Source organism: Saimiri boliviensis, chromosome 4 (genome assembly GCF_048565385.1).
Source record: "Saimiri boliviensis isolate mSaiBol1 chromosome 4, mSaiBol1.pri, whole genome shotgun sequence".
NCBI lineage: Eukaryota > Metazoa > Chordata > Mammalia > Primates > Cebidae > Saimiri > Saimiri boliviensis.
In genome coordinates this window covers 23,509,594-23,535,912 of record NC_133452.1, presented here as the reverse complement: position 1 = coordinate 23,535,912, position 26,319 = coordinate 23,509,594, and the positions used below count along the sequence as shown (strand labels likewise).

The 26,319-nt window shown below is 35.6% G+C and overlaps 1 protein-coding gene across 7 annotated transcripts in view; it reads left to right on the top strand.

Annotated features, from left to right (window-relative positions):
• Positions 1 to 26,319, top strand: part of GRM1 (glutamate metabotropic receptor 1) — a 417,120-nt gene that overhangs the window by 374,811 nt on the left and 15,990 nt on the right. For all 7 annotated transcript variants that reach the window (XM_074397312.1, XM_074397314.1, XM_010337527.3 and 4 more), the window contains one exon: positions 3,534 to 4,464. In XM_074397312.1, coding sequence (XP_074253413.1) covers positions 3,534 to 4,464 — 931 coding nt within the window. The remainder of the gene's footprint in view (positions 1 to 3,533; positions 4,465 to 26,319) is intronic.

The following is a 26,319-nucleotide window of genomic DNA, read 5'->3' as shown; positions in this document are numbered from 1 at the left end:
ATGAGCTGTACTGAGTTTTCACAAATGTTCTTCAAATGACACTTGTGCTTGAGATACCTACAGGGTTTCTTATCCACAGGCCCCCAAACCATAGACAACAGAGACCCTTAAGTTGGTTTACTGAAAGATCTGTAATTATGTTGATTTTGGTTATTTACTTTTTAAGTTTATCTGGAAATGTCAAGCCATGTATTGGATATTTTCTAAACTGGTAATTTTACATTTTAACTGGTTTTTCCCCTTTTGATTCAACTAATTCAGGAGGTTTTAGCCCACGGAGGGAGAGAATATGGTCCTTTTTATGTCGGTTGTTGAGCCTATTTCAGAACTATTTGGAGGTTTCCTAAAGTTTATTCTTCATCTTTATTTAGTTTACAACTTTGAATATTTATTGAAAGAAAAGCTTCTGAAAGTGCCTTATGTAATGGTTTTTCTATTTTTATTTTTTAAATGTTACATTACTGGGTTATTTTAATCTTCTCTTTTCTACTCTTGCATTTAAACACTTTTCTACATAAAAGGCTAACAATTAATTGAATTAATTTATACATACTTGTGGTATGAACAATAAATATCTAATAACATTTCCAAATTCCATAGCAAACATTATGTTCTGTACTCATAATGTTTAGGGAAATCATTAACTATAGGTCTTAGTATGGCTTTGCATCAGGATTTTTATTCAACTTCTATAGTTCTGACTTATGTTCTAGAAAATTTAAAAAGTTACAGATTTTCCAGTGAAAACTCTGAAGACAGAGTAGCTCATTTAGTGAGTCAGGTAATGTTGCATAGTGAAAGAATGAAATGAAAAGAAGGTAGCATTCAGAAGGTTACAAAAACCTTGACAAAATTCGTCTTTGGATTTGAAGATTTGTTTGCAGGATGCCAGCTAAAGGAGATGACAATTGACTATTTGGTATTTTATCTCCTAATTTGTCTAGAGCCCCCTTTAAATATTTTAATTTATTGACTTCATTATATTAAAAGTTCCCATATGGCCATTGTTATTTTAAATATCTATTTTCTATCTATCTATCTATCTATCTATCTATCTATCTATCTATCTATCAATCATCTATGTATCATTTGTCTGGCCTGTATTGGGGAAAAAAAAAACAAAATTAATTTGAGACTTTATATAGGAAGAATAAATTCTTCCAGAAAGTGGTTTGTATTTAGACAGAGACAAATCCCTGATACACAAGGAAGAGAGGCAAAGTGTTCTGTTCTGTCAAAAGTGTGTCCTTGCTAATGGTGTCTTAGATTCCAAAAGCAAACAGTGTAGGACGGGAGCACACATTCACTAAATAAGTGATCTTTCCTAAGCTGACAATATGGGAAGTACTCTTGTCAAGGTTATCTAAGAAACCTGAGGCTGAGCGACCTACCATTTTTTTTTACAAATTTGTTATCAGTTTACTGGATCTCCAAACATTAGCACTCAGGGCCAGCTTGGTATGGACACTTTTTAGGCCTACATGTTCCTCTAGTGTTTATGAACTATCCCTTATACATTCAACAAAAAAACATGATTCAAAATAAAACAAACAAACAAAACAGAAAAAGATGATTCAAAACAAAACAAACAAATAAACAAAGCCCATAAAATAAGACTTTGTACATGTATGTAAATAATAGCAAAAGCAAAGAAAATAGAAAAGGAATAAACAGATATGAAAAAAATTACCAAATTTTATGTTTCTAAAGTAAAATGTTTGTTGACATGATAAAAAGTTTATGTCTAATTACCAAATGGTGCATTTCAAAACCAAAGGTTATATGACTTAATCTTTTAAAGATACAGGTGAAATTATCTTACACAAAGACCTAAGTTTAATGGCCTTCTATTTAAAGGCCCACATGATTACAAATCCTAGGATAACGATAAGTAAATTCAGCAACAAGGGCTCATTAAAATTAGCAAGAGCGAGAAAATTGTTGAGACTGACTCACATGGTAGTACATGGGAAAGACAGAATTTGGGCATGAGGGGCCCAGTGGGTGACCCTGCTGATCAGAGCATCTCTTGGAATGTTATCAAATAAGGGGTCTTCAAAATTATCTTGGTGAAGTCCCTGGAAATATGAAACATGGTGAGACTAAATACATATATTTTTAAAAAAGAAACACAAAAGCCAAATAAATTGCTTACTATAGTAAGGGATAGTTATGCTAGGCAGATACATTTTCTCTGAGCAGAAGACTATTTATTTTCTCTGGAGTTTTAAGAAAGTGTGGAGTTTAGGGATTGAAAACCTTGCAGACTCTGAGAGCTTGTTGACATCACCTGTACCAATGTGATTACTCATATGAGACTGTTGATTAGTTGGCACTCATTTACTGAAGTGATTCTGATCTTGCCTGAGTGATTATCAGAAGCAAGGGCTGACAGTACTTGCTTGGCATACAAACACATGTTCACTGAAGCAAGTTGTTGATTGACTGACAGATTTAGCACTGGTTCTGATGGTTCCTTGTTGCCATGGCTACAGAACAATGAGTCTTTTCCTAAATTTATGGAATTGATTTTATTCTCATAATTAGGGAAATATTGGCCCAGATCAAATATTTTGTGGTTAAAAATTTCTGTGAAGGGGTTATCTCCAGAGCCTGACAAATTTTTCTCTCACTCTGAAATACAAAATAAATTTTATCCTCCATCTAGAGGGAAAAGGTAAGTCAGGTATTTAGGAACAAACTCTGGTCTTTCCTTTAAAGAGCTGGGTTGGGGGATATTTCATTCTTCCTGGATATGTCCATTAGAGGTTACTAACTCAAAGGCCCTCAGATTTCAGATACAGATCATTCATGATTCATGAATAGAATGGTGATAATTAAGGTGCTGATATTTAAATATTTTTAAATATCCCTATTTAAGGGATACAAACTCCCTATTTAAGGTAACATTTAATTAGTTGGCACAATGAGTGCCAACTAATCAACAGTCTCATATGAGTAATCACATTGCTAGGGGTGATGTCAACCAGATCTCAGAGTCTGCAAGATTTTCAATCACTAATATCCTTAAGCCCTAAAATTCACATTGAAAACACTTTGCTGGCCAAAAACTACTTGTCTGTGAGCTTGAATTGCCTATGGACAATGATTACATCAAAAGAAAAGTTTTGTTAGTTTATTGCTTAATAATTTATTTTATCCCATTAACATCATTTAACCCTCACTGGAAACCAAGTTTAATTTGGGTGTTTACTTTTTCTGAATGTGTAAAACCGAGTCCCATTCACAGAACAACATCTATTTATAATGCTGGTGTTGGAAGGAAAGATCATTTTTATACGTTCAAGTATGTCACATTAGGCTTGTAATGAGGTTAGGTGTGGGGATATAATTGTCCAGGGAAGACCATGATGTATCTTTATTTATGTAATAGTGAGCATTTAAAAAAAAATCATTGAATACCATAAATCATGAAGGATGCAAAGATGACTGTGTCCCTGGTGACTAATAAGGATGCTGTTATTCCTAGCAGAAACCTTGGATTCATGCTAAGATGATTTTTCTCATCACAGGCTGTGAGCCCATTCCTGTCCGCTATCTTGAGTGGAGCAACATCGAATCCATCATAGCCATCGCCTTTTCATGCCTGGGCATCCTTGTTACTTTGTTTGTCACCCTAATCTTTGTACTGTACCGGGACACCCCAGTCGTCAAATCCTCTAGTCGGGAGCTCTGCTACATTATCCTGGCTGGCATCTTCCTTGGTTATGTGTGCCCATTCACTCTCATTGCCAAACCTACTACAACTTCCTGCTACCTCCAGCGCCTCTTGGTTGGCCTCTCCTCTGCAATGTGCTACTCTGCTTTAGTGACTAAAACCAATCGCATTGCACGCATCCTGGCCGGCAGCAAGAAGAAGATCTGCACCCGAAAGCCCAGGTTCATGAGTGCCTGGGCTCAGGTGATCATTGCCTCAATTCTGATTAGTGTGCAACTAACCCTGGTGATAACCCTGATCATCATGGAGCCCCCTATGCCCATTCTGTCCTACCCAAGTATCAAGGAAGTCTACCTTATCTGCAATACCAGCAACCTGGGTGTGGTGGCTCCTTTGGGCTACAATGGACTCCTCATCATGAGCTGTACCTACTATGCCTTCAAGACCCGCAACGTGCCCGCCAACTTCAATGAGGCCAAATATATCGCCTTCACCATGTACACCACCTGTATCATCTGGCTAGCTTTTGTGCCCATTTACTTTGGGAGCAACTACAAGATCATCACAACTTGCTTTGCAGTGAGTCTCAGTGTAACAGTGGCCCTGGGGTGCATGTTCACTCCCAAGATGTACATCATTATTGCCAAGCCTGAGAGGAATGTCCGCAGTGCCTTCACCACCTCTGATGTTGTCCGCATGCACGTTGGTGATGGCAAGCTGCCCTGCCGCTCCAACACTTTCCTCAACATCTTTCGAAGAAAGAAGGCAGGGGCAGGGAATGCCAAGTGAGTTATCTGACCTGGGTTTGTCTCTCTTCTCTTCTCTCTTCCTTTCTCTGTCTCTGTGTGTGTGTCTCTGTCCTAACTTCCTCTAGTTTTCTGAGTTCTCTCTTCCATTTCCCCAATGACTTTCTCCTCCTTTCTTAATCTTTTCTCCTTTTGCTTAAATCTCACATTCTGTTGCAGCAGGAGTGCAGAACGGAGGCTTCTCCCTGTTTTCATTTCTTTAAAAGAACGGGAACAGGAAACAATACTCATTCTTGCCTTGAAGTGGAAGTCTCCGTTTTGCCAGTAACTTACCCTTTCACATGGGTCCTCCTTCTATGGAGCATCACTGTGGCCCTGGGGTCTGGCTCAGAGAGGCAAGCAGTAATTATAATGTCTAGTTCTGATCATGGTGAAGGTAGCTTCTAGTTTATCATTCTGGAATCACACCACTACTAAACCGGGGTGAAGGGGAGGAAAACTTAGTACCTGGAGAAACTGCCATTTCAAAATTTGGTCACCACTGAGCACCGAGTATGTCCTAAAATAAGATCCCTCAAGCAACTATCTTATCATATCTCTCTTATTTATTGAACTTTATGTATATAGTAATAAAAATGTTCCACCATGTTATACCTGAATTGGGTCATCTCTGCTACTGCAAGATCATGATCAGAATAGTTTCATAGCCATAAAGCACCAAAAAAAAAAAAAAAAAAAAAAAAAAGTGAATCAGGTGATAAGCCCCAAACTCAAGACTTTGTGTGAACATTAAAGTCCAGATGAATTCTATTCAAAGTCCAGATGCTTTCTATAATTCTTTTGAGTAGTTTGTATGATAAGCACTTTGCTATTCTTTTTTTATTTGAGAATATGTTAAAATTTGCATGTGTCACCTTTTTCTGTGACCCATGAAAACAAATTTAATGTGATGTTTTTAATCTTTAAAATAGCATGGATGCTTGAAGTTCTAAAGGTAACTGAATTATCTAAAAATTAAATCATTTCCTTAATTAGCAGCATTAAGTTTTCCCTTTCAAATAATCCTTTAAAAGTAAAAAGTTTTAATAATAATCATAATAAGGTACACATTGTTTAATAATTATTCCATCCATCTGAACCTATCAGCAAGGTATTATAAGAGAAATCGACATTATTTTCCCCCATTTTGTAGTTGAGAAAAGTAGTCTGCTGTAAATTTTTGTAACTTTTATTATTATTATTATTATTATTATTATTATTATTGTTTTCTCAAGCCCAAATGTGATAGTAGAATTTTTGTAACCTTTCAATGTAATTTTCATTAGCCACTCTTTGTCTAGGTCTTAACTGGTATGATAGTTCTCACTTTAACACATGCCAAAGATTTTAAGTGCTTTATATTTCTTGGCTTTTTGTCTACTTTTCAAGCAGCAACATGGGCATCTTTTGCAGAATTTCTGTACTTTGAGGATCTAACAAGGGAGTCTTTGGGAAAACAAGTAAAGACATCCCTACTTTTTTTCAACATTAGGATGAAGCCATTCACATATGCTTACTTCTTGATGTATCCATTCGCCATAAAGTCCAGATGTAAAATGGCATCACTAACAATTTCCACTCAGAGGAAAGAATTAAGAGGAAAGAAAATGCAAGTAAAGAAGGCATTCTTTATATTGGAACGTTTGTAAGGATTAGAAGATTCGCTTTATTGCCTCACCTATGATTTTCTGAGGGTTCCATTACAACATCTACCATTATGTAGCTCCATGTTTATAACTGTCTTACCTTTATTATGATTCTTCAGAAGCTTTCTTATCATTTTGGGGCATGTGTCATTTTTGAAAGTTGTTCTTCTAACCATTTAAGGTAAAGAGAAAACCTACATAATTAAGTTATCTTATGTTGGTGCCCAGGAATATGCATTTTTGAAAGCTCTCCCAGTGATTCTATGTACATAGATATGGGCACCAGTTTAAGTGAACTGTGAATAATGAAGAGTATGCAGTGCTTGCTGCAGAGATGAGATGGAGCTAGCCGATGTCACATTACCAGTGCTAAGCATTTCTCCAGTGGCCAGGCATTGCTGCAAGAGATTATCTTCCCACTCCTGGAGCCACTTTCTTTATAAACTGAGAGTATTCCCTTCACTATTAGAAATGTAGAAATTGATTTAATGTGGGATCTTGCTCTGAAAGAAAAGGCAGCATGGTCTAAATGAACTGGATTGTTAGTCTAGGAAGTTCTGGTTTTATCAGCAAACTGTTAAACTATTAGCTGTAATTTATCAAGCATTAAAATAATTTAATAAGAAATATATTTCTAATTAAAAATTATAACCTGCAGGTTTCTGTGTATAATTTAGACCTTCTCCAATATGCATCAAGCAATGAGATGACCCAGAGAGGGTATTTGAGGCCGATCTTCTATGGAAAACAATCATATGTTTACTAATTTTTTCCAATTATTCTGCTGTTGCTCCTGTGGTAATTATATGAGACCATAATTTTCGTACATAAAAAAGAATCTTAATGCTTATGTTTTTACCCTTTTTATTGCCATTTCATGTTTTCCTAGTTTGTCTCCAAAGTTACAAAAACCACAAACAATCTAATATTTTTACAGCAGCAAAAATCTGCTCGAGTTTTGCCAACTGAAGCAAAGGGGCTAAAAACTCTAGAGAAACATCACCCAATGAGTTTATTGCTATTCTGGATGTGTAACTCCTACGTTTGTGGTACACTGAGGGTGCTCAGCAGTCTGCATGTGTAGCTATAAACACAGAACAGATGCTGTAATGAAGAGTTTCCAACTCATCTATCTGTTTGAACATTGTTCTGAGGAGTTGCAAGTCCAGCAGCATTCTCATGACAGGCTGTTTCTGAGATACGTGGTTTGAATGATGTTGTGTGTCTGTTTTTAGCAAAGTTTATTTCAACTTTTGATTTTATTCACAGCTGAATATCTGACACAACCAAAGGTTTGGACACTTTACATTTTCTGGAATATCATTTAGGAGTTTAATTAATACACTGGGTGTTTGGGTTACTTGGATTATTTATAATCAGCAGTGCCTTCAGGCATACTCCTATCCTGGAAGATCAACTGCGGTTGCCTTTGACACCTCTCATTTCTTTAGCTTTTTTAAAAAATAAAGATGAATGGAAAAATATTCAGGACTAAGTACATTTAAAAATATTGAAAGAAAAATCTTTCCTGGCAATAGAAAAAAAAACACAGAAATCTCTGGACATTTATGAAGAAGTAAATTATTTAGATCCAAGTTATTTCACACTTATTTTTAAGGCAAAATGAGTTAACATTGTTCAACTGAAAAATTCAAATATCATGTAAATGACATGCTTTTTAAAAAAGTAATTATATCAATGATTAAATTTCAAACAAACATCTCTAAGTTATTCCTAAATAAATAAAATCACTGAGTGCCAAAGAATTTGATGGCACATGGAGCTGAAATGTGATAAAACCTTTTGCATGCAGAATTGTGTACAAAGCTAAAAACAATTATAATCCTTCCTCCCTAAAGGCATCAGACTAACACAAAGAAGTAATTTTAAAATATATTTTACTTAAGTAACCTATAATGGATATTATTATGCTACCTGGACTATTTCTTGAGTATTTGAGTTTTTTTTTTTTTTTAACTGAGTCAAGAACCAAGTGAAATTCTAAATGGAGTGATGCTCTGAGGAAATTTTCCACTTTGTTCTTCTTTGCTAGAAACATATTTTGTCCATCAGTAGAAGCAAATAAGCCTGCAGCATTAGTCATTAGGCCCTGGGTAAGCATTTTGATTTGTCTTTCCTCTGATTATGAAAAAAGATGTATTAGTGAGATTACAGATATCACAGCCAAATAGAAGTGGCATCTTCTCCAGTTTTCATTTTTGATACAGTTCTCATTTAATTTTATAGCTCTGCGAAATTTTTATTATTTTTAATTGACATATAATAACTGCACCTTTTTATGGGGTACACGGTGATATTTTCATACCTGAATACCATGTGTAATGATCAAATCAGGGTGATTAGCACATCTATCATTTCAAATATTTATCATTTCTTAGTGTTGGTAAGATTCAAAATCCTCTCTTCTAGCTACTTGAACTGAGGTTAATTATAGTCACTATACCCTACCAGAATTTATTTGAAACAACTCATTCACTATTCTGGCTCACAAATAAGATAATCTTGTCATTTTGAATTTTTTTTCTCTTAATCATGTGATATATAGCATTAAAAGCTATTGTAATTCTTCATGATATTTATACTAAACATTAGAAGATTTTTTTTCCTGTGTCACTTCTTCAATTTAATGAGTTCAAATTGATACTGCACTGTACCAAAGTGACGTGCAAAAACTTTAGCTAAGAGATAAAAGTACCTCCTCTCAAATAATACAGTTTGTTTTCAGGCTGCTAACTGTCTGCAAGGCTTCCTGCATTGGCAATAGCAGCCATTTGTAATAGAATTTTACTGCCGAGTAGTAATACTTACTGAGGATCTACTTCTCATTCTTTCACTTATGCAATCAATCATTGTAAGCTTAAAAGCTCTTAGGTACTTGATACAAGGTGCTAGGTATTGAAGATGAAATATGCATACATTATATATATGAAGCAGGCACTGACTGCACCAATCTTGAAATATGGCAAGGGGAGACACTAAAAATATATCACTAAATGTATTATGTTAGGTACCATAGTGGAAAACCAATGTAACACTTTCAGTGCCCAGGGAAGAAAGAGATCAAGTCTAGCTAGTGGAGTAGTATCTGTAGGAGGATTGGAAATATCTTCGAGTATAAGTAGCATTTGAACTTGACCATGTAGGGTGTTTTTCAACTGAAGAAATTGTGCTATTATGGAGCATTTTACACAGTGAAAATAATATAAGTGAAGATGCAGAAATGTTAATGCACTTTCATGCCATGACATAGAATTTGTTATGCATGAAGCATATAGAGAGGTATAGTGCTGGGTAAATTTGCAAATGCAAGAAGAGGATAGAATACAGATAACAGTCAATGTCCCAAGAGGAAGTTTCAGTACTTTTTCTATAAACCACATGGTGCATTAAAGGTTTTGGTAAAGTTTCATCATCATGTGTAAGCTTTATGGGAAGAAATTGACTTATAGAAAGACCGGTTAATAGAGTGCCACAGTAATCCAAATAACAGGTAAAAATAAATACCTTAAACTAGAGCAGTAGAGTGAAAGTTGAATACAAGGCATGCATATGAAAACGTTTTCTGAGCTTAATTCACTCGACTTGAATATCAAGTTATGTGAGGTGAAAGAAATAATAAGAAAATAGAATAGGACACTTAAGATTTGAGCCTTGGTGAGTAGAAAAATACTGCTACTATTAAACAGATAAGGAATACAGGAGTTGGACAGAGGAGATATTGACAAGTTGGATTTCAAATTAATTAACTGAAAGTGGTATAAAGTCATCCAAAGGAAGGTATCCATAACATTCTTAGAAATTTAAATCTGGAACTTAAGAGAAAGGTCTAAGCCAGACCTCTAGAAGTGAAGATCAATTGTCAAAATATTTAAAGAGCCCAAGAGGGTAGCTATGACATGAGAAAAGAAGAACTACAAGGAAGAATAAACATTGGGGAACTCTTACAATTAAGAGGTTAGATCAGGAAAATCTGAAAGCAGTAAACAAAGGTAATCAAAAAGAATGTGGGAAGTAAAAGGATGCAACATTATGGAAACCAAGGAGACCTTGTCTTAATGTACTCAGATTGCCAAAACAAAATGCACTGACTGGTAAGCTGAAATAAAAGATGTGTATTTTCTCAGTTCTGGAGGCTGAAAATCAAGATCAGGGTGCCAACATGGTTGATTTCTGGTGAAGGCTTTCCCCCTGAGTTGCAGGCAGCCACCATCTTGCTGTGTACTCACATGACTTCTTCTTCGGGAGATAGAGATAGAGGATATAGATAGCAATGAAGCCGACAGAGAGACAGCTCTATTGTGTTGTTTTGCTTTGTTTCTATTTTTTGTTTTTTGTTTTGTTTTGTTTTTACATGAGCACTAATCCCATCCTAAGAACCCCATTCTAATGACCTCATCTCAACCTGATTACCCAAAGGCTCCATCTCCTAAACAATGTCTATTAGGGCTTCAATAGATGAATTTTGGGGAGAATGACTCATATATTCAGTCAATAACAGAGTGTTTCAATAATATAGAACTTGAGGTCTTATCCTTGGAATCATCAAAGATGGGGACTCCATGGCTAACCTTGAGAGGTTTCAGTGCTATAATCTGGGTAGACGTTATACTGCATACTACAATAAGTTGAGGAGTTTGGCATTAAAAGAAGCAAGAAATTCCAACAGTTTTTGAGGAGGTTGAAGAAGAGGGAGGAAGGGGATCACAGAGGAGAACTTTAAGCTTCTTTGTAATATCTGAGAAATGAGGCAACACAAAAGGAAAAAATGAAAGCATAAGAGAGAGATCATCTGGTATATGCTGGGAGGCCTGGCTGAGAGCTAGGCTGTTACAGCAGAGCCATCTGACATTAATTGAGAAGTATGACCATGAAGCACCAATTCTGAGGATATGTGTGGGTGACACTGGTTCTCACTTAGCTGTGTGTGTAATGACTGATATTAAAAGAGTCTTAAAAATTAGACTGGGAGTTTATCATCTGTTTTATTAAAATTTGAAAATAAAACCCATCCTACTGATTTTATCAGGCCTCTGGACTTACAAAGATTGATAGTAAGATTTCAGAAGGCACAAATGAGGGAAAGCCTGAAAAGGAAGGTATGGTCTTCTGGAAATAGTGATGGGCCGGAGCACTCTCAGCCTGTAAGCAGATGCCTTTTGTAGAAGAAAGAATGGTAGGCCAAGCATGGTGGCTCATGTCTATAGTCCTAACATTTTGGGAGGCCGAAGTGGGTGGATCACCAGAGGTCAGGAGTTCAAGACAGCCTAGCCAATATGGCAAAACTCCGTCTCTACTACAAATACAAAAATAAAATTAGCTGGGTGTGGTGGCTCACACCTGTAATCCCAGCTACTTAGGAGGCTGAGGCAGGGGAATAGCTTGAACCCAGGAAGCGGAGGTTGCAGTGAGCCGAGATCACACCACTGTACTCCAGCCTGGGCAACAAGAGTGAAACTTTGTCTCAAAAATAAAAAGGGTGGGGAGAGACGATGAAGTAGAAGAAGAAAGAAGGGTATTGTGTATCCAGAGTTAAACTCAGTTGGGGATAAAGCATACACATCTGTTCTGTGTAACTGGAAAGAGTTAGAAATCCTTAGATCCCTCCCTGAAGCACAGTCAGTCGTAGTGCCTACATGCCCAGCACAAGGATATTTTGTTTGAGGTAAAGTCCTGTGCTCCCCAAAAAATCAGTCCAGAATATTCTCACTTCCTGAAAGATGCAACACTTTTTCTTCACCTAAAGGCCCTTAGCACACTTTAGAATAAACATAGCTTAGTAAGTAAATTGCATGTGGAGGAGAATGCTGCTGCAGGAGACCACCTGGAGAGCCACAGGCTCAAGTGCAAGGAAGGGGTGAACAGCCCCAGGATAATGGAGATGCACACTCCCTGTCCCCAACCTGGTGCGGCAAATATGCAGTCACCACCATTTTCTTTTTTTCTCTTGCAAAAAACACACTTGCTTCACAAATAACACAGAGATAACTACTTTTAATACTTATGGTTTATATTTTCAAGTTCTCATCTGAGACAGACCATGGGCACCCATTATGCTATGGCTTCAAGGAGAACATAATTTCTTTTAAATATAGATCATCTTTTATATTTCATATTCAAATAAACTTGTATGGTCAATGCATATTCAAGTTCTGAAACATTTTTTTATTCTCATATGTTAATGTGTAGTTTCTAAACTGAATTCATAAATATTCCCAAATAATTATCCATCATGACCCAAGGTGGGTACATTCATAACATCATCATACAAATAAAGAATCCGAGGCTTGGAAAGCTCAATGCCAGTTTTATAAGAGGAAGAAATGGGGCCCAAAATTGTTTTCTGGATAAAATCATTTATTTTTATCATTCTAAGGGCTCTCTCTCTGTTTGTTACCTCAATAATGTATTTATTATTCATGCATTAAATTTAATTAATAAGAGACAGAACCCATCCCCAAAATGTTCATTAACACATGGTTACAATAACATTGTGTGCATAAAATGATAAGAAACATTATAATGTATCCATGTTAATGAGAAATTTCAGAGTCAGATGTTGTTTTAGTTTGAACTGCTATAACAAAAATATCATAGACTGGATTACTTAAACAGCAGAAATTTATTGCTCACAGTTCTGGAGGCTGAGAAGTCCTAGATTAGGGTGCCAGCATGTGGGGTCCCAGTGAGGTCCTCTTCTGGTTTGAAGATGGCCATCTTCTCATTGTATCCTTACATGATAGAGAGCAGAGGAGAGAGGAAGCAAGCGCTCTCCTTTGTTTTCATTAGGGCACTGATTTCTTCATGAGGGTTCCACCCTCTGGACTTAATTATCTTCCAAAGACCATACCTCATCATACTCTTACATTGGGGTAGGACTTCAACATCTGAGTGTTGGAAGAACACAAACCTTCAATTCATAGCCGATGTCTACCGAGTCATCTGTTTTTTTTCAAATTACTAGTCCTTGGGCCAATTGTTTAACTTCTATGTATTTCAGTTATAAAAATGGGTAATAATAGTGCTTACTTATTTCACAGGGTTCTGAGGAGGATAAAGTGAGAAAATTTGTATAAAGAGTATAGCACAGTACCTAAATCATTGAGTAAAATCTCAATAATTGTTAGCCAGTGACATTAAAATTATAAAAATATGGCAAGGTACATGAAAGTTCATATACTAACATAAAATTCTGAATCACTCCTTCAAATAAAGAAGGTTCTAGAAACTGGAAATGTGTCTTAGCCTTAGGCACTCATTATGTTCATGCTATAAAAAATGGAGGAGCTGTAAGTCTGCTGGAAATGGAGGCATGCAAGTGTTACTTAGTGTGACATGTGTGAGGAAGGACACCCTGTTTGACATGGTTTGCCAACCTGTCCATGCTTGGCCTCAGCTGAAGAAAGATGAGGTCATTTGCATCCCATCTGCTAGCCTTAGTGTCCAGTGTAAAGTGTTATCAACTTAAAAGCAAAGCAAACTGTGTGAACATGTTGCAAAGCTAGCCCAGGAGCAAAAGTATTGAGAGTCTGGAGAATGAAGAAAATAAGAGGAAAGTCCCAGTGGGTTTGGAAGCTTCAGATCGTAGGAACAGAGCCTAAAGGGTCATTAATTAGAACACTTTGGCTGGACATTATAGATGACAACTTAAGCTAGCCTAAGCAAATGGGGTGGGGTATTTAATATAAAAATATAAGAAATAATAGCAAGTATCTAATACTACGTAGAGGACTGGCTCCACACTAGAAAAGCTCCAGGTTCTATCTTCTTGTCTCCTGTCTCACTGTATGCCTTTTTCATCTTCTCCTCAGATATCTTTATTTCTTGAGCACTTGTGGTGAGTCTAAGGATAACCATGCTGATGCTCATGAGTTCACATGTGGTTATAGGTCCAGATATCCAAGGAGACTGGCTGAATTCCCTCTACTCACAAGGTTCTGTGTAGCACAGAGAGAAACATTGTCCATGGAGAGGGAAGAAAACTCCATGGCTCTGTTAGAGGATGCACTTATTATGGAAGTTTGAGGTGTAGAGTCAACCAAGTTTAAAAACCAGACCTTATCGTCACTATGATTATAGAAGTTTCTGGCTATAAAATGCCTCTCCATTTGCCTCAGGATGAAGACTGAGAAAAGATGGAAGTTAAGTTTTGTTTTTGTTTTGTTTTGCTTTGCTTGCTTTGTCTTATAAAGAAAATAGATCACTAGGACATTGTCTTCTGAGTTAATAAAAATACATCGTAAGTTACAGGACAACAATAAAATATTATTGTTAACATTGGTTAATAGAATTTTTAAAAAGAATATCAGTGCATATCTAATCAAATTAACAAAAAAAGGTACCTATTCTATGATTTTATTTCAAAGGAGTAAGGAAAGCCTCCTCTAACTGAAGGCAACTTAATAATTGCCTGTTTCCAGATTATCTGTAAGATATATGAGGACTTGGCTGCTAATAAAATTAGGCCGAGGCTCTAGGTGATGCTGCTCAAGGTAATGGAAAACAACTGTTTGAAAGAAATCAATAACAATAGGAAATACTTTCCTTCTCCAGATTTTCCAGTTGTAAAAATATATGCTTGTTACCCTTCTCCTAGTAAATGCCCTTAAACACTGTGGGAATTTACATCACTTTCCACTTGATCATACTTTGTATTTCTTACATTATTGGGCTTAGATGGGTATGAAAAAATATAGACTTATGTGATAAAAGTACAATAAAAGAAATTATGATAACGGAACTGGAGTAGGGATGAGGGAGGAGAGGGGATGCTGTCAGCCAGCTCTGTGACTGCAGCTGTTGATTCCATTAGTCTCTTATTGCAAACTATAGACATTTAAGTAAGGTTTTTACAATTGGTCCTTAAATTAAGAAATTATACAGAGTCAACTATTTTACAAAACTGTGAACAATTTATTGGTAAAGAAAATAGCACAGTCTGTGATCTTACAGAACTTGGAGTGGAGTGGAGGCATACCAGCAAGAAACCCGGCCATGACAATGTGACAAGGTGAAGTTCTACAACAGAGGAAGCAGAGAACGTTTGGGAGGCACAGAGAGGGCCTCTAGTAAAGGCCTTGGAGGCAGGGAAAGTCAGGAAGCTCTATGAACAATAGTTCCCATTAGTTGGACCAAGAAGGAAATTAAGAATGAGGGGGTTAAGGTGGGGGAAGTGCAGAGAAAGTATTCTAGGCAGAGGGACCACAGTATAAAGAGATTTGGGGGCAAACAAGACCACAGCTTATTAGGAAAATGAAGGAAAAAAGGTCTAAGTGGGGTTGGTATTCTTTACAAGAAATATTTGTTTAACTCCAAGCTTGTGAAGCCAAAAGTTATTTCAGGGCTGACCCTAGTATAAAATCCCTTTTGCTACAATGGTTAGAATTATAGGCTTGGTTTCCAGGACTGAAACACACCTCTAAAGATCCAGAAGGGAAACACTGTTGACTCATTCATTCAATAAACAACTTTCAAGCACCTAATTGTATTAGGCAATGGGACAACTGCAGTGGTGAACAAGCAGACCTGGCTCCTGACTTTGTGGAAATAGAAATCTAGCTAGTAGACCAGGCATTGGACAAGGTAATACAAGCGTGGTGAGTGTTTCCACGAGAAGAAGTACGGGTGTGGTAGGAGTGTTATTACAAGTCTCTAACCAGTCCAAGAATGCTGGAAATGTTTCCAGGAAGCATTGCCTTAGCTAAGATTTCTGAAGAAGAAGACGGGTTGGTTAGGAAAGGAAGAAAGCTGATGGGACTGAGCAGTCAGATAATCTGGATTTAAAGAGGAAAAAAAGCACTAATAGATAAAGTAAATGAAGCAATTCCAGGAAGCCTGGAGCAAGAATAAGAAGTAAAAGTAAGAAGGAAAACATACTGAGATAAGACTGGATAGGTCTCTAGGGCCAGATCACTCAGGAACTAGTTAGAGGAAGCCTTATGAGCTTGGATCTTATCTTCTGGTCAGTGGGAAGCTACTCAGATCACAGAGCAGGGTGCACTGTGACTGGTGAGATGTGTGTTTCAGAACTAGCACTCTACCCCCAGTGTGGAGGATGCTTAGGTGGAGAGCAAGATATGAACCTGAGCTCTGGGTGGAGACTGGTGTAGGTTCCAGGGCAGAGATTACAGTGGCCTGACTTGTGGCTTTGACGGGTGGACTGAAGATAGTAAACAAAGACAAATACCGAAGAAAAAAGTAAAAGTAAAATTGCTCAAAAAATTCAATGTTAATGTCTACACAGAGCCAACAGAGACATGCCTTTGCCTCAGGATTATTGGGCTCCGAGACTGATAAAAGTTGAACTATAACCAGAATAAATGTATAAACATACTAAAACATGACTGATCTGTAAAAAAGGGGCATTGATAAACCATGAAAGCATAGAAAAGCAGTTACCCAAACAAATACTGGAAATGGCCACAGACCTCTGTAAGATGGAGGTGGGTAAAGGGGTTGGTGACCAATGGGGTCATTAAAAATTTAAGATGAACCTATCTTCATTTGATGCCATCAAATGTTTAACTATTAAACTTTGTAACCCTTCACTCCCTCCTTCTGCCTCGCTGTGAACAAGCAATGGTCAAATCTTGTCTCATCCTTGTAAGTCTATTGATATATGTTGCAGTATTTTCAACACTGTGTGTTATTTCCATTGCAAAATGAAAATGGAATGAATCTGGCATGTGACAATCTCATTTCATGAACTTGCTTAATGTAAGTTTTATCCTAGCTGGCATATCACTTTTTGGGGGCAGACGAAAACAAGCCCTGCATTTAGGATTGACCTGAGAGGTGAGTAGTGGGACGCATGACAGCAAAACTGAGAGGCAGATCCTGGCTGGCCCTTGGAAAACCTTTCCTTAGGAATGTTCACTCTTTGGGGTCATGGCAGCTCACCATGTTTTTCACATTTACTTTCATTTTTTGCAAAGTTCAGTTTATTTAACTCTAGAGTAGAGACCACAATACCCACATTCTGCTTATCACACTACCCATGAACATACTACATTCATATAGCATCATACTGTTCTAAAATAATGAATTATGTAGTAAGTGGATTTTAAGAATCAGCCCAAAATTTATGTCCTACAACCTACCTTCTTATATTTATGCTCAGCTTTTCTGACCAGAAATTCATAGACAGCTCATGTATTAACACATACTACATATATATTTCATTTCTCCCACAGTAAGAATCCTAGCTCCCAAGAAAACGAATGTGAGAGTCAGAATATTCTCTTAAGTATGTATTTTTATTATTCCACAATAGTCATACAAATGTCCTATAATAACTTCTAATATCACCACTACCAACTCATTACTGAGAGGAATTAAAACAAATTTCATACTATCTTCCCATCTCCTCCTTTTTAAATAGTTTTACTCTATCTACATTATCTGAGTACAAAACCATCTTTCTTTCAACTTTAATCTTAGTTCTACAATTAAGGTTATGTTTAACACTTACCTCCTGTTCCTATGATGATGTCTCTGTAGTTATTTCAGTAATCTGAAGTTTATAATCTTGTTCTAGAGTAGATTTCTCAGGGAAAGTTCATGGGACTAAAACTTAGATTTTGCTTGTTGAAAACATTTTGTCTACAATCTTTATCTCAAAGGCCGATTTTGCTAGATACAATTCAGGGTGCACATTTTATTTTTCTTAAGTGTTTTCAATATGTTGTTCCAGTTACATTTAGTATAAAAGCTTTGCTGCCCAAAAATCTGATAATAATGTTTTTATTTTCATTATAAAACACTGTTTCCTTCCTAGACATCCAAAATATTTTTTCTTTCTCTATAAACTCTAGTGATTTCACTAGAACATTTCTTGGTACTGATTGTATTGGGTCAATATTCTTAGAAATGCAGTACTTTCTTTTAATGTGTAGTTACTTTTTTTTAAATTTTAGAAAAATTTTATTGAATTACACTCTTCAGTATTTGTTTCCTTGCTTTAGTTTTCTTCATCAATAATTCCTAGTATTTATATATTAAGTCATCTTTGGCTTGCTTCAGTATTTATACTTTTTCTCTAATCCATTTTATTCTCTCATTTTATATATTTTTCTGTTGAAGTATAATTACATATAGTAATGTGTGTTAATATTAATGATAGTCTGATACATTCTACAAATGTGTAATACACCCATGAAACCAACATACAACCAAAACCTAGAGCATTGCCCTTGCTCTAGAAAGTTTCCTAGTGTCCCTTTCTAAACTATCCTGCTCTCCAATTAGAGACAACCACTATTCTGATTTCTAGCCCCATATATTAATTTTGCCTGTTCTTGAACTTAAAAATGAAATCATAGTGTAGATATTATTTTATGTCTCTATTCTCTCACACAACGTGAGATTGATCTATGTTCTGGCATGTAACAGGAGCTTATTCCCTTTAATTACTGAGTAATGTTCCCTTGCATGAATATACAATGTTTATTCTTCTGGTGATGAACGTATGGGTTGTTTCCAACTCTCACTATGAGAAATAAGGGTACAATCAACATACATATACAAGATTTCATGAACATGTATTTTCATTTAGTGGTTACATGCTTAGGAATGAAATTGCTGAATGATAAGGCAGGTGTATGTTTAACTTATAAGAAATTGCCAAACAAATTTCCACAATGCTTTTACCATTTTGCCTCCACCAAGAATGTATGTGATTCATTTGGTGTTGATAGTCTTTTACATCTTAGCCACTCTGATGCGTGTGCAGAGAGGTTTAATTATAGTTTCTATTTGCATTTTCCTGATGACTAATAATTTTGAGAGGCTTTTCATGTGTTCATTGGCCATCTTTATGCTATTTTTGTGAAATGTCTATCCAAATTCTTGTCCTTTTTTCAATTGGGCCACTTGCCTTTTATTATTAATTGTATAATCTGGATTTGAGTTCTTTGTCAGATTTATGTATTGCAAATATTTTTTCCCAGTCTTTGGCTTTTCATTTCTTATTGGCATTTTTTGATGAGTAAAAGTATTTAATTTTGATGAATTCCAATTGATGAATTTTCTTTTTACAGTTAGTGCATAGTTCACTGTAGAAACCTTGCCTATTCTAAGGTCATAGAGATGTTCTCCTGTTTTTTCTAGGAAATTTATGGTTTTGACTTTTATATTTATTACTGTAATACATTATTACTGTAACACATTATTACTGTATTACATCTTGTAGTACATAAGCAACATGTCTTAGTTTATGTGGCTATAACAAAGCCATCCATAGATTGGGTGGCTTATATACCACAGAAGTCTAATTTTTACAGTTCTACCGGATGGAAGTCTGCAGACTTCCATCTTCCAGGATGGTGCCAGCATGGGCAGGTTCTGGTATGGGCCCTCTTTCAGGATGCAGACTGTTGTATTCTTGTATCTTCAGTTGGCAGAGACACCGGAAAGCTCCATGGGGTCTTTTTCATAAAGGTAGTAATCTCACTCATGAAGCCTATACCCTCATGACCTAATTACCTCCTGAGTGCCCCACCTCTTAGTTTCATCACATTAGGAGTTAGGATTTCAGTGCATATGTTTGGAGGAGGCACAAACATTCAGTTCTTAATAGAGTGGATGGAGGTTATTGTTTGTTTTTGTTTTTTCTAAATAGACATCAAGTTCACCCAGATCAATTTTTGAAAATATTGACTTCCCTCATTGAATGACTGGTACTTTGTCAATATTCACCTGAACACATGTTTAGTCCTGATTATGTACCCTCTGTTCTGTTCTATCCATGTATTCATCTATCTTTCTGCAAATACCACACTGACTTGATTACTGGAACTTAAGTCTGAAAATCAGGTAATGTAAATCCTTTGTTCTTATTTTCTTAATGTAAGTCAACTTTGTTCTTATTTTCCATGATTGTTTTGGTCATTCTAGATCTAGGACATCATTTTCATTACTAAAAAGTTCAGCATTATGTTTGATGCTATCTGTAGGTTTGGCAGAGATGCCCATTAACAGGTTGAATCTTTTACATTCTTAAATAAATTAGTAGTTTTATCATTTTCCAAGCAAGGCAAGGATCATGAAACACTTAAATTTATCTTGCATCACTGTTGTGCTTTTTTCACATGCATTTTATTTCTACACATATTTTCTATCCTATCTTATAGTCTTATTAATATGATTGCTTTGCATAATCAATATTTTTGTGTCCCCACGTATTTCTTCTTTATGTTATAATCCAGTTACAGACTGAGCTGATTTTATGTGGACTGTAGTTTTGTCAAACTTGTTCTGCTTCACCTGGTGCATCCTGTTCTGAGGGTAGAGCTATCCAGGGGTCCTGGCTGAGATTCTGTTCTGATTGTGTACTTGAACCTCTCTTCCTTTGAAAGTCTTTGAAGAGTTTCTTAAGTTTGCTGAGAAACTGATCACAAATAGGCATTGAATTTTGTCAAATTCTTCCCCTGTATCAGTTGAAATGATTATATTTTTCTACTACTGGGGAAATATGTTGAATTATCATCAAATATTAATCAAACCCTGAATTGCTAATATAAGCCCTCTATTGTCCTTTCTATTGACTACTAGAAACAGAGTCTACTTTGTCTGATATTAGTATAACAAATGACTTTTTGTTTGGTATTTGCATGATATGCCATTTTCTGTCCTTTGATTTTTAGCATTCTAACCTTTTATTTTCACCTTTTGTGTTTGTATGTTTAAGGACTGTGTCTTATAATCAAACTTATGAGTTTGATTCTGCTTTTCCATCCAATAATGTTTATCTTTAAATTAGAATATCTAGTTTATTTACATGTGATATAATTGCTGACATAATTATATTTATATTTACCACTTAACTATTTTCTGTTTGTCTTACTGGATTTATGTTCCATTTTATCATTTTTCCCTTCTTTTGATTAGCCTTATATTAATCAAAATAATAATTACTAGTATTTTAATATTCAACTTTCTCCTGTATTAATTTTTTAGCTCTACATTTCTTTTTTTATGGTTACCATAGAAATTACAAAAAAATTCTTTAATATTTTACAGTCTCAAATAAATCAGTCGTTTTATCACATTCCATGCAAGGCAAGCATCATGAAACACTTAAATGTATCTTGCATCACTGTTGTGCTTTTTTTCTTTTGCATTTTACTTCCACACATATTTTAAATCCTATCTTATATTCCTATTAATATGATTGCTTTCTATAATCAATATTTCTGTATTCCCAGGTGTTTCTCTTTTATGTCATAATCCCATTAAAGACTGAGCTGATTTGATGTGGACTGGTTTTATCAGACTTGATCTGCTTCACCTGGTGCATCCTGTTCTGAGGGTAGAGCTATCCAGGGTTCCTGGCTTAGATTCTGGGTTCCAATTGTGTACTTGAACCTCTCATCCTTTGAAAGTCTTTCACTCCAATTTTGATTTCTCATCACCCTGAGACTTCCAGAAATTTTACTCTGACTTTCAGCACCTTTCTGCTGAGTTTTGTATCTTGTGCTTTGTGTAGCCTAAAATTTGATAATTTCTCTAGAGGGTAACCACCAAGTGTCAGTCACACTTTTTACTTCCCTCTCTCTGGGATCTTGGTTCCTCAACTTCTAGCTGCCTTGGAGCACTTGAATTCAAAATTTTATGTCCACAGTCCTGCGAATGTATCAAAAGTTTTGCTTCTTTACCTCTTAGTTAAGAACCTCTGCCTGGATTCTCAGTTTATTGTCCTGTATCAAGAATCATCAAAAATTCCAAGGAGAAATATAGCTTGAAGATGATCTGCTTACCTCTCTGAAGTCCTGTTTCTTCCGATTTATTGATCCGATGGATTCTGGTTGCCATGGCAACTTCTCAATGTCTTCCAGTGGTTTAAAAAATATTTTATCTGGTTTTTCTTGTTGTCCTTAGTGGGAGAGTTAGTTTTCCCTGGGATACTACATATTAGCTGAAAGCAGAAGTCTTATTATATCAATCTGAGTCCCTGCCTTTATTATATGTACCACTTAACACTATTGGAGAACGTTAGAAAACCAATACCTTTCTCAATAGGCTGTGATGTGGCTATGATGTTCTTTAGGGCTACGGTGATTATACTAGTAATACTATGAAAGAAATTGTATGATAATTGCTTATTCAGTTCTTTTTTAGTTTCCATGTGTGATGACATGAAAGTATTAACGCTTCTGCTTAATACCTATAAAATGCCTCTGTTTAAAGAGAAATAGCAGGGTAAAATAAACCTTAGATACATGTGGAAACATGTATCTAATATTGACATCAGCGCTATAGCTGAGAATTTTAGAATCCTCACAAAATTTTAGGCTTTAGTGTTATAAGTCCTTTATAATTATCATTACATCGTCAGTTTTAAGCTTCTTACAAAGTAATTATTTCCTTTTTTCAAAACATCTTGAGGTGAAAATTTTAACTTTTGGCAAGTTGTTTTCATCATCCTTTTCTCTCTCCCTCTGCGACAAATCAAAGTAAGATAATAAAAAGTCTCACTTTGGCAGTCTGTCATCTAAAGTCTATCTGGGAGCACAGCAGGTTATTTTCTCTTTCGTGTAACTTGGTTTGCCTTTTTTTTCCCTCCTAATTCTGAGTGTCTGTTTCTCATTAGAAAAGATTTCTATATGTGAGACCGAACACTTAAAATGTATGTGAATTAAATAATGTTTTTACAATATGAAAAGTACTAACTGTACTCTACTGTAGAATTCTGAAATAAGGAATACTTCAGTAGCAATTGACTACTAAAATATTAGTACTGTGTCAAATTCTGTCATTTAAATTTGGCATGACTCCTTAGTAGTGGCTCAGATATTTTAACATATAGTTTTAGAATATTTACATTATATATTTTTAAGCAAAACAAAATATATGTGCAGTCCCCATGTAGTATGTGTAGTATCTTAGTTATTGGGGTAAAGCTAAGAATAAAAGAGATCATACTCTGAATTATTAGGTCATGATAAATTTATTTTTGTAAGTTTTTGCTTATTTTATATTAAAAATAATAAATATTTACAGTGCAAAATTTGGAATATATTGGGAAGCATAAGGAAGCTAAATAATTACTTACAATTATATCTAGAAAGAAAAATCACCATTGATATTTTAATGTATATCCTCATTTTAATGCACACACATATATATACATGCATATACATACACATTATTTTTACTAAATTTTCTTAAAATTTAAATTTCCCTGGGGATGTTATAACATTCAATATTAAATAATAAAATTAAGAATTTATAATAAAAATAATTGCTTTTGCTATACCTGCAATTACTAAAGAAGCTCAAAAGTATTTCTTGCTAATATTCATATTAAGAATATTTCTATATTCTGTTTTAATTTATTCAGTTATTCATATAGACTTATAATAAGTAGAATGGCCATATGTCTTTGCATATCCAGGCAATCCCAATTTATACCTTTTTAAATGACATAATTATAAAGAACACTTCTTTCACTATTAAAAGTAATAGGTTTGCATGCGAAATTCTATGGTTTTCTTACTTATTTGAAAATATTGGGGTATATGAAAGCAGAATAAAGTGGCACAGAAGGTAATTCTGACATGAATTATGTCAGTCTTTAGAGATTATGGCCTGTGGGAGATTAGAATTAACATGAATAACATATAGTAAGAAGTAAAAAGGATCACAGGAGAGGTACCGAGATTTGGCATGCATTGCAATGTGAATTATACAGGAACTTGATGAACATATTGCAGTTGTGAAGGAGACATATGCAAGATCCCAAAGGCTAAGGATACTTTGGAAACCTAAACGTTATCAAAGAAACAGAAGTAAGAAAAATATTAAGATACCATTTTACAAGCCTCAGTTTGGCAAAAATTAAGAAAAAAGAATTCTGATAAGACTTCTATCTTGGGTAGAGTGAAAGAGATTGTGGCAGAATAGCTCCCAAGAAGGAGAATTGTAAAAACAGTAGCAAAGACAAAGATAATTCATTTACAGCATCAGGAAGCTACTGAAATGATGAAGATTAATGAGACTAACATTTCTGAGAGAGGAGAACTGAAAAGTGAGCCAATTATCTGCAACAGCATTTCCATGGGGCATTTGCCAATTCAGGGCACTATCTGGAGGCTGAAAGTATTTGTTTATTCTCACACTGCTATAAAAAACTACCTGAGACTGGGTAATTTATGAAGAAAAGAAGTTTAATTGACCCACAGTTCCACAGACTTAACAGGAATCAGGACTGGGAGGCCTCAGGAAACTTACAATCGTGGCAGAAGGCAAAGGGAAAGCAAGCATGTCTTACCATGGCAGAGCAGGAGAGAAAGTGAGTGAAGGAGGAAGTGCCACACACTTTCAAACAAGCAGATCTTGTGAGGGCACACTCGTTATCACAAGAACAGCAAAGGGGAAACCTGCTTCCATGATGCAGTCAATTACCACCAGGCCCCTTCTCCAACACGTGGGGATGACAGTTCAACATGGGATTTGGGTAGGGACAAAGAGCAAACCACATCCCTGAGTTTCCAGGCTTGGGCCAGGCAGAGAATCAATGGAAGGAGCAGAGAAAACGGGAAATCATTCTCTCACAAAGGACTGGGGTGAGGAAATGAAAGGCCACAGAAGCTTCACTGTAGGTCCAGCTTCTCCCTCAACACATTTGCCAATGTCTGCAGTTGGGTGGGCCAGAAGATTAAAAGCCAAAAACATCTGACATACAGGATAGGTTTCCATGGAGTTCCCGAGTGCTAAGAGACAGACTCATCTGAAGAGAGAGCTCAAAAACACTTTTAGTAATCATATGAAGCTAAAATAACAAATTTGAAGACTCAAAGTCACTAAAACACATGATCAAGGTTTCCTGTCAAGATACTTTCGTAATTTTGAAATTATCTGCAGAACAAGACCAAAAACCTAAAGAGAAAATCTTTGAAAAGCAGGGAACAGAGAGAAAGACCCAGCAAATGAAATACACTAGTGTACAGCCAGGCTTTCTGTTGAATGTCGTCAAGGAATATGCCCTATGGTAGACTGATTTTTATCAAAATTGTAAAATGATAGTGACTCAGTTCAGTCACTGGTTGGATTACGTTTATCAGTGCCCCTCTACTTAGCAGAGAAAATGGTAAAGCAAGATTGTACTTTCTAGGGCCCCTACATAATATCATTTTACATGTACACAGTCTCATTTGATATAAAATACTGTTAGGTATGCCAAGAGATAGGGCCATATAACTGGAAAACCTACAGCAACAGACAATAGAAGCAGACCTGCATGTGATGAATTATTGGAGAATGTTAGAAAACCAACTCAGGATTCTGAACAGTGGTAAATAAAGGAAAAGAATCACCTATTTCCCTTGCATTTTCTGTTTGAACTCTGTCTCAGAGGGACTAAACAGATGATGAGGGAAAGTTCTTCCTTAGAAGGGAAATGTAGTTGGCAGATACAAAAAAGGATGTAAAATTGCATCACCACTTTGTAGTCTCATAAGAAAATAATTTACCTACATTCTGATAATTAACGGCCGCTAAAACCATCAGAGGAAAGACTGAGGGGATGTTTTATAAAGTAGGCACCACACTGACAACATCTGAAATCTTTGAAAATTGCCCTAATAAAAAGTTAATTTTAAAAACGTCTAAAAACCTCATACACTAGTGTAAATTGTGCAAGAACTTTGCAGAGCAATTTGGTAACATATAAGAAAGATGAATGTGGATCCTCAACAATGCACCAATTCTAGTTCTAAGTAAATATCATGGGTAAAAAATCTCCCACGTTTGTGCAAGAATATTTATTGCAACATTGATAAAATAGCAGAATGTAAGAAGCAACCTAAATGGCTATTAGTAGGAGAATGCATTATTTTATACAGTGTGGTATTTATTCAATTTAGTTTAAGTGAATGAACTAGAGTTGTACCTACCAACATAATGCTGTATAAAAAGGGAAATTGCTGAATGGAAATGTAGTGTAATATCAAGTATATGAAATATAATATGCTAAACACTATCATGTATTATTTACTAACACATATGAATATATGCATTGTAAAAGCATTAAAATATGCCAAATGATAATACATACCAATTTGTCTCTTTAAATGGAGAAGATTCATATTTAGAATAATGTACAGAGGGCTTCAAACATATCCTTAATATTTTCAAAAGAAAGAAGATTTTAATAAGGTAAAGTGTTCATATTTGACAAATCTGTAGTGGTAAC